This window comes from Typopeltis vanoorti, chromosome 9 (assembly GCF_054136105.1).
Source record: "Typopeltis vanoorti isolate ZY-2024b chromosome 9, IOZ_Tvanoo_1.0, whole genome shotgun sequence".
NCBI classification, from domain to species: Eukaryota; Metazoa; Arthropoda; class Arachnida; order Uropygi; family Thelyphonidae; genus Typopeltis; species Typopeltis vanoorti.
In genome coordinates this window covers 48,514,578-48,530,245 of record NC_143557.1, presented here as the reverse complement: position 1 = coordinate 48,530,245, position 15,668 = coordinate 48,514,578, and the positions used below count along the sequence as shown (strand labels likewise).

General features: G+C 34.6%; 1 protein-coding gene across 1 annotated transcript in view; it reads left to right on the top strand.

The window, feature by feature from the left end:
* Positions 1 to 15,668, top strand: part of LOC150103022 (uncharacterized) — a 435,119-nt gene that overhangs the window by 246,058 nt on the left and 173,393 nt on the right. The window contains exons 14-15 of the mRNA XM_090398054.1: positions 795 to 993; positions 10,560 to 10,641. Of these exons, the coding sequence (XP_090254180.1) occupies positions 795 to 993; positions 10,560 to 10,641 (281 nt within the window). The remainder of the gene's footprint in view (positions 1 to 794; positions 994 to 10,559; positions 10,642 to 15,668) is intronic.

Below are 15,668 nucleotides of genomic sequence, written 5' to 3'. Positions count from 1 at the left end.
AAAATATTAATACAGAAAGCAGTTGATTTTCACTTATAAAGTTTCTTGTGAAAGTTTGATTTTATGATTACAGAAGGCTGCCTGATCTACAAAAGCAACAAAAAAAGACCAAAGACAATCACTGCTATCAGTAGTCTCCCCCCCCCCCCATAATTTCTTAAGTGTATCAATATCAAGGTTTCAAAGCATGTTTATCTGTGAATGCTTTGAAACCTTGATACACTTAATAAATGAGGTATGTGGAGGTGGGGTGGGGGAGAACTACTGATTGTAATGATTGCCTATGGTGTTCTCTTGTTGCTTTTGTATATCAGGCAGCCTTCTGTAATCATAAATTCAAAATTGCACTCAACCTACATGTATACTTTGTAAGTGCAGAAATCAACCAATTTCTGTATTTCATAATATTTTAAAAAGCAAATGTTCACATTGTCTTTAATGATTGGAAATAAGATAATTTTCTGGCTGAGTTGTGTACTTCACAGGGAAAGAAACCATGTCATTTCACATGAGACTAGCTAACTCATTTTCATTTGAAAACCCTCATTAGTGTTTTCATCAGATGAAATTCAAACCAGTGTTTTAACTAAAGGGCCTTCATGCTGCCAAATGTCCCATACTTTAAATGCCTGCTATCTGTAAGTAAAATTACAGCATTAAAAATAAATGAGTGACAAACAGTAGGAATCAGAAACACCAAAACTTTTAATTCTTTATTGATTATAAATAAAACGCTTTCTGAAATTTATTGCATCAAGAGATATACCAAAATCATGCAATATCTGTTTCATTAGTGAAAATGATAAGGCACAAGTGAGAAGAGGACCTGGAAGACCACGAAAACGAAGATACTTTTCCACAATAAAGTCAAAAGTTAAAGAAACCTCTGTTTCTGAATCGTTATCATATTCTTCAGACAGTTCCTTATCTTGTGATCCTGGTCAGTCTTTTGTTGACACTGCTCACATAGAACCATCAGAAAAACTTAGAAAGGCAAGTCTTTTAAAATACTTCCTGATATATTTTGATTTTAATATAACTTAGCTATATGTCACTTGCTACAAAAAGATTTTAATTTTATTAAAATAATACTTTGTAATATGAGATTGGTTACAACTATTTTTTTTATTGCTATAAAATGCTATGAAATATTATTCATATTTCTCTCACTTACGACACATTCTGATAATGCATTCCACTTATCCTCCACTCTCTTGTAAAATATATACTCATCCTCTTCTTTACCACACCCTCCAGGAATGTCTTCTCATTCTCTTGCTGGCACCCTCCACTCTGTGTATTATTTATGTATTAAGGTTAACTCCCTCTCCAACTTAAACATTTCTGTCATATCTTTTCTGCTTATCCACTAAACTCTGCAATTTATTTTTCCTCAGTCTCTTTCCTTCCAGAGTCCTTTTATTGTTTTAGTCATTTTTTTTTTGGACCCACTCCAGAGTTTCCACATTGCAGTGAAAGCTAGGCAACTGAATTTGAATACTGTATTTCATATGTGGTCTGATGACTAATGCCTTATACAGCAGTAGAGACACATTTTTAACTCCACAACTCAGTTATTTAGCAATTCTTATACAAATTTGATTCTAATGTGGCTGAGAATCCAGCCACATTAGAATCAAAGGGGACTGTAGATGCAGCTGCTTTTTTATCTTGGACTATGTCCAAGTACTGTTTTCTTCTCTTTCCCTATGCATAGTTAATAAAAGCAAAGTTACCTGATCATTTGCTATAATCCTGACAGGAAGCACTAACAAATAAATTGCATAAGATTAAGCATTGGCAGTCCAGTCCACGTAGAAACAGAAGAGAGGAAGTTGTTCTTACTTGGTTCTGCATAGATCATGGTCATCTTTCACATTCTTATCTACTATAGGGAGATGACCCACCTATATGTGAATACGGTAACACACATCTTACCATATGTCATCCTCTGAGGGATTGCCAGTACTTTACTTAGGAGAGAGGAATGCATTTTCACTAATCTCGCTGAGCCATATACACTCAAAAACAATTTTCATGCTCAGACAAATATTACATGAAAGTTTTTAACTTTTTACAAAGAATTAAATTTTACAGACACATGTGATCATAAACTGTCTTTTATATGAATATGCTGCATTATTAGGTTTTTAAAAATTTGTTTTCCTGTATGAAAGATGTTATTTATTTATCTATTTATTTTTACCTTGTGTACTGATTATTGTATTGTTGTAACTTTTGTAATGACAGATTGTTATATTAGTTGTCATTGCAGTGATAAATCTCAAACTACAACCAACCGAGTTGTGTGCTGTGTAGCTTTCACAATACTTGAAACTTGCCCTGTGAACTTCAGGTCACTGTCAAGCATCACCCTGATATCCCTGAATTTCATCCACCTTCTGAAGTTTCACCAATATAGTACATAGCCCTATATCTTTAATTAAATTTTTTTTTAACAAATACATATTTGGCAAACTAGACTGATTTGCTGAACATGTCTATAATCTAGAGCAAAACTATCCAACCCAGAAGGTTGCGAGTTTGTGTAAAAGTTTTTCATTTCCATTTTTTATGAGCAAGGCTACAGAATAAGTGATAATTTTCATTCTCTTAAATGCTGATTGATGATGATGACTTGTCCTAGTTTACAAATGAGTAAGTTAGTAGATGTCAGCAAGTATCATGCTATGTCAAAGATGATTGCTGATTGCTATGCAACATTAATATGGTAGTTTGCAGTATTGTATTCTTGAATTACTAATTTCTGTGGTTATTTTTAACTATAAATTTCATGTGATATCACTTTAAATCTCTGTTAGATATGGATAGATTATCTTTCTCTACATTTTATTTCAAAATTTTAAAAAATAATTTTTGTAAATCCTGCAAATTTTTTTGTAGGATTATCATACAAAAATTTTTTGTTTTCATTGATATCAAATCATTTTCTCTGGCCTTGCTGAAGTCATAAAAACTGGAAGCAAAAAATCTTTATACAAACATGCAACCTTTGGGTTGGGTAGTCCTCTATTGCATAGCAAAGCAGTCTGATTTACCAAATGTAGTATATGATTATTTAAACTTTTAATTAAAGGCTTGGCTGTATACTGTATTGGTGAAACTGTGCTTCAGAGGGTTATGCTTGACAGTGACCTGAAATTCATGGGGCAGAAGCCACACAGTGCATGGCTGCTATGATAAGTCAGTTGTGGTTGGGTTGAGATTTATAAACACATTGACAACTAGGTCATACTGCACCAATAGATGCCACAGTTGATAATGTGGCATTTATTGGTGTTTACTAGACCATTAAAACAGTCTAGTAGACTCACAGTGGGTGACGATCATCATCTAAGAGCAGTAGGATTTAAAGGCAGAGTATGTAGTTGACAAAGCAGAAATTCTTTCCATGTGATTTCCCCCTTTCTCCTCTCAAGTCTGATGAATAAGTAATGAATGTATTACTTAATTTTATATTACTTAAAAATATATATTTATATTTGGTTAGCTGGAATCTTCAGAAATCTGAGGTAATCGATATATATTCAAGACTATATCTCATTTTCATTTCTTCAGAATCTTCAGAAATCTGAGGTAATCGATATATATTCAAGACTATATCTCAGTCTCACTTCTTGGACTTAACACTGCTAGCCTTTCATGGCATAACCACGTCTATTCTCTATCATTCTCTGCTGCAGAAAAACTTGGCATTATTTTTCACTCAAGATCTTACTTTTCATCTGTTCAGCTATATTAATTCTGTACAAATCACAATTTCAGCCAACCTTGGAATACTCTTCTGTCATTTTTGGTAGTGCACCTAAAGATATCTCTAAAAATTATTGATGCACTTCAGAAAAGGGTAGTTTAGTACACTAATGACTCCTCTGTTACAAATTCTTTCCGTCCACAGTCTTACAGATAGCAAGATTTTATGGTGTCTTTGTCACAGATATTTCCATAGGCATTGTTCAGCAGAACTGGCATCCATCATCTTACCCCCCGACACACACACTTTTCTATTAAATCTGTAGTTACATGAGCAACAGCTGAACATCCTTTTATAGTTGTTGAATTGATAACCCACTAAACCAGCTACCCATTCATCTTTCATTCTGTATATCACAATTCTGCAGAACAGCTTTCTCCATGATATACATGAATTCATGTGGAGAAACAAAAAAGAACTAAGAAAAGTGCTATCTACTATTCTATTATTGATAATGAAATCTTTGCTATCAACAGTAACATAATCTTGGTTCAGGATACATGAGATTTGAAATAAGAAAGTGATCGCTATTTTGTTTTAAGCAGGATAAAAATGAATACCATACTGAAAATAAAATATTTATGAAAGTTTTAAAAAGAATCTGTCAACCAGCTTTCAGAGGTGAACTATAAATTCAAATCTGCAAATTTTAGTGAAGAAAAATGAGTTTGAAAATAAGGACCATGTTTGCCATTAAGTCTCAATACTTTGGAGACTCAATGGCAAACTTGAAGAAGATATTGAATGATTCAGTCAGAAAAGTGTGGAAAAGCTTTGATAAGATATAAGATAAACATCATGAAGGTGGCAAAATGTTTTGGAGGCTATTGAAAAAGCTTGGAAATGGGGGAAAGAATATTATAAAAGGAATCAGATGATAAAGGTGCCTTAAAAACTGAAAGTATAAGATATTCTGGATGCCTGGAGTAATTCCCATGAACGAGTATTGACAGAACAGTTTTACAAAATATTCAAAAGGAATGCGATCTTGAATACAGAACAGTACTTGAGGTAGAAAACCCATCAGAATTAGAAATGCTCAAATATGGAGGCATAAAAGTTTTGCAGTGACTGTACTTCATGATTCAGAAGATCAGATTCCAAATGATTGGAGTAGAGATATAAAAAGGGAAATTTTTATTTCCCTTTTTATAGATTAGTAATTTAAAAACATTGTCAGTTATATAAGCCATAAAAGATCAAACCATTTAGGGATCCCATTTTGATGTATTGGTCCATATCGTATTTGATTGTTGTTATATGTTAAAGAATAAAAAGAGAGAGAGATTCAGCAAGTGGGCTATGCTACTTGTTTATATATAAGGCAGTTTTTTTAAATAGGATCACTGGGATTGGCTGATGAGTGGTGGATAAGGTAACTGCAAACTAGATAGAATAATGTATAGTCTGTGAGCATTTATTTTTGTTGGTAATATTGCAATCTTACTAGTGTTCTACAAATCTGGTGTGCAAATTTCAAATGATGGAACCTAAGTATATGATACCACATGCTGTTTGAGGTCGGAAACAATAAACAACATTTAACATCCAGAAACATCATTTTGTATTCTTTGATCTTTTGATTTTAGAATGTTTGGTTTACCAATTCAAAATAATGGACTAGTATGCCAGTTTCTAAATGTAATTATGGCAAAATAAATGAGCCACACCTGAAAGGATATGTAAATTGGTTCTAGTTATAAATTCTTCTATATTTAAACTACTCCGAGGATTTAATACCAGGGTCATCTGAAATTTCATGAAATTTTTTCCTGTTTACATTCTTAGAAGGTTTCACTAGTACTGAAAGCAGATGAAGGGTTAGCCAGGAACCCTGTTCTTGAACTCTAATATTGTACAAAATGCTTACCTGCTGTAAAAATCATGGTTACATAGTTTTTACAAGTTCTGTAAGCATGGAGTGGCCTTTTCATACAATATATGCATAAAAATTATCCATGTAAGTTTTATCCACCCAATCCCACTTTCCAAAATGCTCTGGTGAAGAGCATTTTGCAAACATCTGTTATACAATGGGATTCAAATCCACATTCTCTCAGTGGCAAAGGAAAGTTGCTAAATACTTAATGCCAAACTTCAAGTGTGCCATTGTGAGCTGTCTGATGGCCTCATCTGTGGCGTTTTATTTACTTAGCAAGTATGAACTGAAGAAAAAAGGATGTTCATGTTTGGATGTTTGTCTAGTACATTAAAAAAAAAAAATATATATATATATATATATAATGTGTATTGTACTGTTTTTAATGAAGAAATCATCTACTAGCTGATGTGCTCTGGTTTGGATGCTCCATTCAGATTTGCTTATTGTAGAATATGGTAATATGGTTTCATTAAACTAACAGCAGTTTGTGATGTTTATAGTGAGATGGATGTAGCTATTTTATAATTCATATGGAGAATGCAGCTACAGCTGTGTACTGCTAAAAGAGTAGGAAGATAATTTGAGATAAAACTTACTGAAATATTAAACTTATGTAAAATTACAATTCAGGTGATTTGTATTGAAGGTAATTTCTTTTGGTCATGACCAGCATAACTGATTGTCCATACAGGGAGTTTATAAAGTAGCTTTACATACTTTTGAATGAAAGTATAAATTTATTAATATGAGTTATATAAAAATAAAATAACAGATGGATAGTTATTATTATTATTATGTGACACCTCCAGGGAGTCCAAAGACTCATCGCAAGAGGGCACCTACTCTACAACTCTGTCTCCACCAACTACACCAACGCCATCTATTTTGCCCACCACCACCACTAGTATTTTCACAGACAATCACTGATATCCATTCCCATATCGGGATTTAAACCTGCAGCCTTTTGCCTGGAGAACAGATATGCTAACCACTCAGCCAACCAGGCCAGTTTCCACAAGTCAAAATTGGAATTGCAGACATTATTATGTGACACCTCCAAGGAGTCCGAAGACTCATCGAGGGAGGGCTCCCACTTCACGACTTATCCACCAACTATAGTGAACTGCAGCTACCACCATCATCTACACCAATGCCATCTACTGCCCACCACCACTACTAGGATTTTCACAGACAATCACAAACATCCATGCCCACAGCAGGATTCAAACTTGCAACCTTTTGGTTGGAGAGCAGATACACTAACCACCGGGCCAAACAGGCCGGCATAGTTTCATATGAAATCTCTGAATTGCAAAATTTTGATGTGACTTCCATCTGTAGCAAAATAAATAAATAAATAAATGACCATCTGATATTAAATTTCTTCCTAGATGAATTGTAATATGTCTGCAACTGCATATGTAATTTTTGCCCAGAGATCACCAGTATTTTACAGGTTATATGAAACATGAGGAGTTAAAAAATTGGACCAAGTGTTTATCTTCCCACTCATCAAAATGGGGTGCTTTCTTAATTGGAAAAATATGAATTTCTCTTGATAATTGTTTCTCAATCTGTGGAATGAGAAAATATTTAGGCATGCACAAGTACACGAAATGAGTAATTTTTATGGAAAAGAATGAACTATACACTTTCTTGTTACTCATGGTATAAAATCTTCATTTTTGACTGCAAGGTTTAGTACAAAATGCCGTACTCCATCTTACATGAGAATTTTCACTTCCTCTAAATCTTCACATTGTGACTATTTACTTGAACTGCTCACATAAAATTTATATTTGTCACTAGGGCTTGGGGAAACCCATTGGTAGTCTGTTGTAAGATATTAGCACAGAAGTGTCATATGATAATTGCATATTATGCAAGCTTGTGCTGGCTTGTATAATCTATAATTTGTATTTTTTTTTTTGCTTTTTTTTGTTTTTTTTTAATGTGCCATTTATGAACAGATGGTCTACTGGGAAAACTCATGGCACACTGATTAAAAAAAACTTCTCTTCTATGCACAAAATGTCTTCTACCCCCCCCCCCCCATCTTAGTATATAAAACTTGCATTTTGCACTTACTACAAACTGCAGGTGCCATCAAGGCACCTGCAGTTTGTAGTAAGTGCAAAATGGTACTGCTTTTTGTTTACACACATCAAAAATGCAGATAAAAGTACTTGGATTTTTTTTCTCCAGTTACTTAATATTGTAAATCTATTTTATAAACACTATATCAGCTGGCCTGGTTGGCAAAGTGGATATCATCTCTGCTCTCCAACCAACAGGCTGTGGATTCAAATTTCATTGTGGCCATGAATATTTCCAGAAGTCCTTAAGTCGGGGGTGATTTCTGTTTCCCCAGTGCAAGACCACTACCCTGCTTATTGTGACTTGAAAAAAAGTGTCAAATCTCTAGAGCAGGTTTCTCAAATAATATAACCCATAGATTCATCCACAGTACTATAACATGCAAGAAGTTTATGGCATTTTATTGGTGGGATTCATATTAAAAAATAATATTTTTTGAAAGATTCAAAAACAGATGTATTGATATTCCTTTTTATTTTACATGTAGTCTTTGTTTTTTTAATATATTAGAAAGATGTCCTTATAATTTGGTTTAATGTAATAACATTACATTGCAAAACTCTTGAAAATGTTACATAAGATGCAATTAAATAACAAGTGATTAGAAAAAATATCACCACACAGTTATCTTTCCTTCTTATAGGGTGCATTACACATCTGAATCTTATTGTGGCAAATACTTATCACAAATTTGGTAGCTATCACAAACAACTGAAAAGTCCTGATCAAGCCTCACAAGCACAATGCTTTTCTAAAAAAAAATTCATTTTAGCAAACTATGACAAACTATTTTGGGTTTGCTATCATTTAGTTTTTAAGATGATACGATGATTGCAACAATAAACATGACGATATTAGATTTCAAAGAAGCTATGTCTGAAATTAACACTGTAATTTATTTATTTCAAAGAGTAGTTGAGTTTATGAAACTGAAACCATGCAGATTTTAGTTTTCAACTAATATTACAGACATTATGCCTAAAAAGGAAAACTTTTAACCAGTGCATTCTCCCTATATTGACATGTGGCTGCAAAATGGACATTAAATGTAAAGGATAACATAGTGATATATTAACCAAAATAAATTTAATTAATACTTCCCAATAGCTGTTGGAAGTTTATTCACTTGGTTATAATATAAATTAAAGATGCCAAGAAATTATATACTTGGTTTAATCCTTTACATCCAAGTGTAAGCAAATCACATCACTTGCCTTAGTATTCTGTAATGCAAAGCACATATCCTTGCAGACATGCATTATGGGAAGGGTCACTATCCAGACTGATTTTGACCTTTATTGAGGTCCCATCGGTTTGAAGCCAGACCCAGAGGTGATACTAAGGTTGAAGTAATGCAGAAGTCATATTTTGATGTCATTAGCTTCTATATACAAGTTGCCACAGTCCTGAAAATACTTTAGGTGCAAACTGAAGTTTGCTTACATTTGGATAAAGGATTAACCAATTTATAATTTCTTTGTATCTTTAATTTATAATACTTCCAATATTTCAGTACAGTCAAATTGCCTTCACCAGGGGAAAAAAATATGATATGTCCATGTATACACTAAGAGAGTAAGCCAAAAGTCCCAAATATCATCCCTTAGTGGGCAAAATTGGGCATCCTTGGCTGTTTGACTGAAGTACGGAGGATGAGAGCTTCCAAAATTTGTGGCAGTTTTGTGCAACGAAATTTGTTAAGGTTAGGGTAGTTGCTTAAGGCAGAATCAGATTCAAGGAAAAGTCTTTCATGTTTATATTTGCTGCGATGGAGTAGAGTGGCATTCTTCCAGCATATCCTGTGGTGGGGTGTCCAAAGTTGTCAGCAAGTCCTGAATGGCTATGGTGATGGAAATGAATGTAGTCCTTATATTCAGCAATTTTGCTGGCTTTCCTGCCTGTTTAGCCATGGTAGGATAGTTTATAACTACAAAGACCTGGCAGGTCTAGGAGCTGTGGCTGGTCTTTGGTGGAGCAGATAAGGGATGCTAATTTTTTTATATAGTATGTAAGTGGTTGGAAAGTTGTATTTTTTTTTAGTTTTTCAGGTGTGCCTTGGATATATGGAATAATGATAACTTTAGTGTAGTCTCTGTTCTGGAAAGGGGAAAGGGAGTGTGTGTGGTTTTGTGGGTTCAGATCCCACTGTAGGCACAGATGGTTGTGATTGTCTTTAGGTGGTAGATGAATTTAATAATCTAGTGTAAGGCCACTATCCTTATTATTTGGAGACCTGCAGTTTTGTGTTTGATTTCTTAGAGCAGAGTTTCTGGAACGGGTAAAAAATTAAATAACAATACAAAAGATTTATAAAAAAAATAGAAAAATTATTAGCACACCCATAGTACTATTGTACTACAGGTTTATAACGTGGGTGGAAATGACTTAATTGCAAAACTTGTTGCATAGATATGCCTGTTATGCATCTTGGCAAAGTGATTTTGCAATTATATTTGAAATATTTCTGCAAGAAATAAAAAAACAAAAATGATTGCTATTATTCTAATACTTGAAGAAAAATCATTAAAAATCTTTCCCCATACAGTTCTGTTGAATGTAATATCTACCTTATATAATTTTTGAGAATTACCTACTTATCACTTATATAATCACAGAGATTTCAAATTCAAAAATAGAAAAATCAGAGAATTCCTAAAAATCTTAAACTTGACCTTGTGTATTTTGTTTGTTTATTCTCTCATTCTTTTCCTAGGGTCAAGAGAAATGGAAAAGCTTTTTTTTTTTTTTTTTTTTTTTTTTTTTTTTTTTTTTTTTTTTTGACTTATGTGTTGTTTTGTGTTTCAGGTAGAAGATGATGAACTTTCTGATCAGAAACAAAAATATGGAAAGAAAACAGCTAGCACACTTAAAAAACCACACTGTCAAGGTATTTGTAATCCATTTCCTCAAAATAATATGGCTTTTTAAAGAGGAAAATAAGAGTAATGCTTTCTAGTACAGAAGTCCCTAAAATTCTTAATACATAATATTCAAATAATTATTGTTTGATTAGCTTAATCATAGAAGGGAGATTGGATGTTTTCTTGAAATAATATCTTGGTATCATTATTACTTTATTATGGGAATAACATTCCAGTTCTGTTTTGTTCTGGTCCATGCTTTTTGCCTCCAGTTAGAGATGGTGCTATTTCACCGCATGATTGGTGAAAACAGTGTATAGAGAGCTAGTTGGTATTTCCTCCAGTTTTGAATGTATGCTTTTAAAGGCAGTGGTAACCTTTATTATTTTCCTCCCAGACACTTCAGTTTTTTTATCCTGCAACACATACAAATTGACCTAAGAATACACAGTTTGTCAGAAATAGAGGACTATGCGGCTAAAGTTATTAACCATCCTGTCATAGCATCAACTAGGTTTACATGAAGATGAATTACTTGACTGTGACAGGTAATGAGCCTAACACATTAACATTAAAGTGATATTTATGTGGTATGCCAAAGCCTTATTTGTAGAAATAGACCACACTATGAAAAGGCAGGAGTCAGCATGACTTGGTGAGGCTCTATATTGCACATCACTAGTGAATTAATGGCCACACTATTTACATAATACCCTTTAGACGTTTAGAGAATGCCACAGCATGAGGATATTTGTCTAGTGCACATTTAATTACTATGCTATACTTCTTGAAGCATACTATTTTGAACTTGATGATTAACAATGAGTAGCTTAGGTATCAAAGCTAGATAACTGAGAGGAGACCTCTGCATAATTTTTTAAGAAAGAATGTGTAGAACTGACCTAATGTCCAATCTTCATCATCTCATGATGCAACCAATTAGTAGGTATCTACCTGGATACCATTGAATGAGTATCTGCTGGTAATTTGGGATTTAGCCAACCAAATTGTATTCTCTGTTGGCTTAAAACAAAATGATTGTACAACAGGATGAAATTTTATGATGGCTGAGGTGTTGCTGATTAAACAAGGCCCTCCTGTCTTCATTGGGGAAATGAACAGTGAAAAGTCAGCTACTGGAAGAATCACCAAGTCAACACTGCAGAATTCAAGATAGGTGCCATCAATATAAGAAGTATCAATGGAAAAGAAATTGAAGTCACAAAACAGAGAAATACCAGATTGACATAATTGTTTACTTAATTAATACCAGTGTTTTTTCTAAATAACAGTTACAGTGTTATTTTAGACAATAGCAATCTAGGAAAAGGAGTAGTTGTAGTATTCAACACTAACAATTAAGATAATCTTCTCCAATGGCAGGCAGTATCAAGCAGAGTGATGAGAGCAAATATTAAAATGGAAAATTGGGTAATGAAACTTATTTGTGCCTGTGGCTCCACAGAAGTTTCTACTCAGGAAGGATTGGAGAAATTTTTTGTGTTATTAGCTAATATAAAGGAAAAGATGGCTCTTATTGGTGATGTGACAGCAGAGTAGGATATTATTATTATTATTATTATTATTATTATTATTATTATTATTTCGGACAACTCCAAGGAGTCGACAGACTCATCGACGGAGTCCCTAACATCATGTCAAGAACAACTATTCGACATTCACACAGTATCTATCATACCTCGCCTTGAACTCATTCATGGTCATAGCACCCACAACAGACACTGGCAGCTTATTCCATTCATTCACCACTCTCCAAGTAAAAAACCTAGCTCTAACACCCCTGCTAACCACATTCTTGCCCAGCTTCCATGTATGGCCGCTAGTCCTCCCACCACCAGTCCTATTCTCAAAAATATCTTCTGGATTAATCTTATAGAAACCCTTCAGTAATTTGAATGTCTCAATCATATCACCCCTTTTCTGCCTATCAACCAATTTTTGCAACCCACAAATCTTCAACCTGTTCTCATAAGGTTCATTCCACAGACCTGCTATCATCTTGCCACCCATATCTGGGCACAGTAGTCTAGATGGGGCCTTATCAAGGCTCGATACAGAGGAACAATAACTTGTGGTTGTTAAAGTATTTTTCAGAAGCCAAGTGATTTGATGAGCTGATTTAGCCACTTTTGCAATGTGCCCCCCTAAACTTCAACTCCCTATCCACCAACACTCCCAAATCCCTGGCCTCATCAATCTCCTGGAGTATGGTTCCACCAATGTGATATACTGCTGCTAATCTTTTCACCCCAAAATGCATAACCTTACACTTTGCCACATTAAATTGACATCCATTTTCCTTAGCCCAGTCCTCCAAACTATCCAAATCATCTTGCAAAATTTTGACATCCTGTGCACTCACAATTGCTCTACCCAACTTTGCATCATCAGCAAACAAGTGAACACTTCCTCTCAGATCCTTTCCTATATCATTAATGAACAAATTGAAAAGTAGTGGTCCAAGAACAGAATCCTGCGGCACACCACCAGTCACAAGCTGTCTTTTGGACTCAACTCCTGAATAAACCACTTTCTGGTATCTCTCCATCAGCCACCCTCCTATCCATCTCACCAACCCTATATCCATCCCCATCTGCTCCAGTTTACTGATTAGAGTTCCATGTGGTATCCTGTCAAAGGCTTTGGCAAGGTCCAGTAGTATCACTGTAAACCCATTACCCTTATCCATTTCAGCCATCACTGTGTTATAAAAAAGTGAGCAAGTTACTGAGGCATGATCTACCCTTCACAAAACCATGTTTTCCCCCATACGGTATCCCAATTTCATCTATCCAATCCTGTATTCTTCTCTTGACTAATTTCTCCAAGACCTTGACAATGATTCCTGATATGCTAATTGGTCGGTAATTTACAACAGCAATCTTGGAACCTCCTTTATGCAGTGGAACTATTTTCCCCTCTTTCCACCCCCTCGGGACTAACTCAGACCCGAGACTCAAATTCCAAACCAACAGAAACTTTTTGATGACAATCTGAAAAAAAGTGCTGAACTGATACTAATAGTATGTATTTTCTGGAATCGTATTCAGCAGATAGATTAGTGCATAAATTCACATGAAGAGAAGTGCAAGAAACAAAAGTATCATTGACTATGTTATTGTTAATAGTGATATCTTTGTGCTGCTGCTAGTTTAGGACAAAAGAATATACAGGGGATTTGAAATAAGAAGTAATCACCATTTAGTTTTGAGCTGGATAAATTGAATATCATATTCAATAACTGGAGCATACCTAGAAAAAATGAACCATTTTGTATCCGACCACAACATGTACCAAATAGTGAACTACAAACCGCATCAGAAAGAAAACAACAGAATTAATCAAATTGGTGATCACATGGCCAGAAGAAACAACCAAAAAACTAATACCGCATTATGCCCAAAATACACAAAACAAACACACCACTACGAACGGATTGACATCCTTAATTATCACTTAGCCAAGAAATTAGCTGCCACACTTAAGAAGTTGGTTGGTCACTCCCCCTCCTACATAAAAAATATGCAACACTTTATAAACATAATTAGAAATATCACACTCAACAATGAAGATTTGTTAGTTATCTTTGGCATAACTGCCCTTTTCACTAATGTCCCGATCAATAATACTGTTATTCTCTTACAGAACATGTTTCCACCTGACATCACGGCCCTCTTTGCTCACATACTCTGCTCCAGGTATTTTGTGTGGCAAAATAATTTTTACCTACAAAAAGAAGGTATGGCCATGGGCTCACTACTTTCCCTCCAGTAGCTAACTTTTACATGGAAGACTTCGAGCAACGAGCTCTAGATTCAGCCAGCCTAAAGCCCAAAGTCTGGCTCAGATATGTTGATGATATTTTTGCCATTTGTTCCTACAGCCGTGAAACTTCAAATACATTCCTAAGCCACCTAAACAAGCAACACAAATGTATCCAATTCACCATCGAAATCAAAAACAACAACTCTCTTCCTTTTCTAGACACACTCGTCACACATCTTCCCTCAGTCAGTCTTTCCTTCGCAGCCTACCTCAAACCTACACACACACGGGCCAATACATACACAAAAATTCATACCACCATTCAACACAAAAACTAGAAGTCATATGCACCCTCAGACACAGAGCCCTAACAATTTTCTCTAATGAACAAGCTCTGAACCAAGAATTCGAAATCATTAACAAACATTTGTAAAAAATGGCTACAATAAAAAAAAAAACTGTTCACAAAATCCTCCATAAAAATGCCACTAAAAACAGAAAAGATTACAAGAATGCCATACCCTATATCAGAAGCATTTCAGAAAAAATTGACAGAAGATTACTTAAATACAACATTAAGATTACCCTCAAACTCCCTACAAAATTAAGAATTTATTTAGCTCTTCCAAAGATCCTTTTCCATACCTGGTCCACCCAGGGGTTTACAAAATCCAATATACCTGTAACCCACCTTACATAGGGGAAACAGGACACACTATCCCAATCAGAAAAGACAAACACAAACGACACATTAAATACCTCCACTATGGTAACAGCCTATCAGACCACGCACTCTAAACACGCCACAGAATTGACTGGAAAGGCACAAGGTCCCTACACTTCACCAAAACTGTTTGAGAGAAAATTCAAAGAAGCTTGTGAAATGCTAAAACATTATCCAAACCTGAATAAAAATGACGGATTAATCATTCCAAGAATGTGGAGGACCCGCCTGCAACTCTTATAGCAAACCAGAACAAACCCAGAAGAAAATCTCAATACGAGAGGACATTAAAATGTTTAATATAGTTCCATTTTTAATTTATTTGTATTTTAAATTTATTTTATTTTATTTATTTATTTTAATTTAACTTTAAGTGCTCACTTTAGTGAGTATGGGCATGGCAAACCCGAGGTGCCTGATGCTGGACCATGCCTTTCTTCATGTAATATATATCTGTTATATTATTCTGTAGACTGGTCCCTCCTCTTCTTTCTTTGCTTCTTTCTCCTCTCCTTGCTCCTTCCCCCTGATGGTATTAGAGTA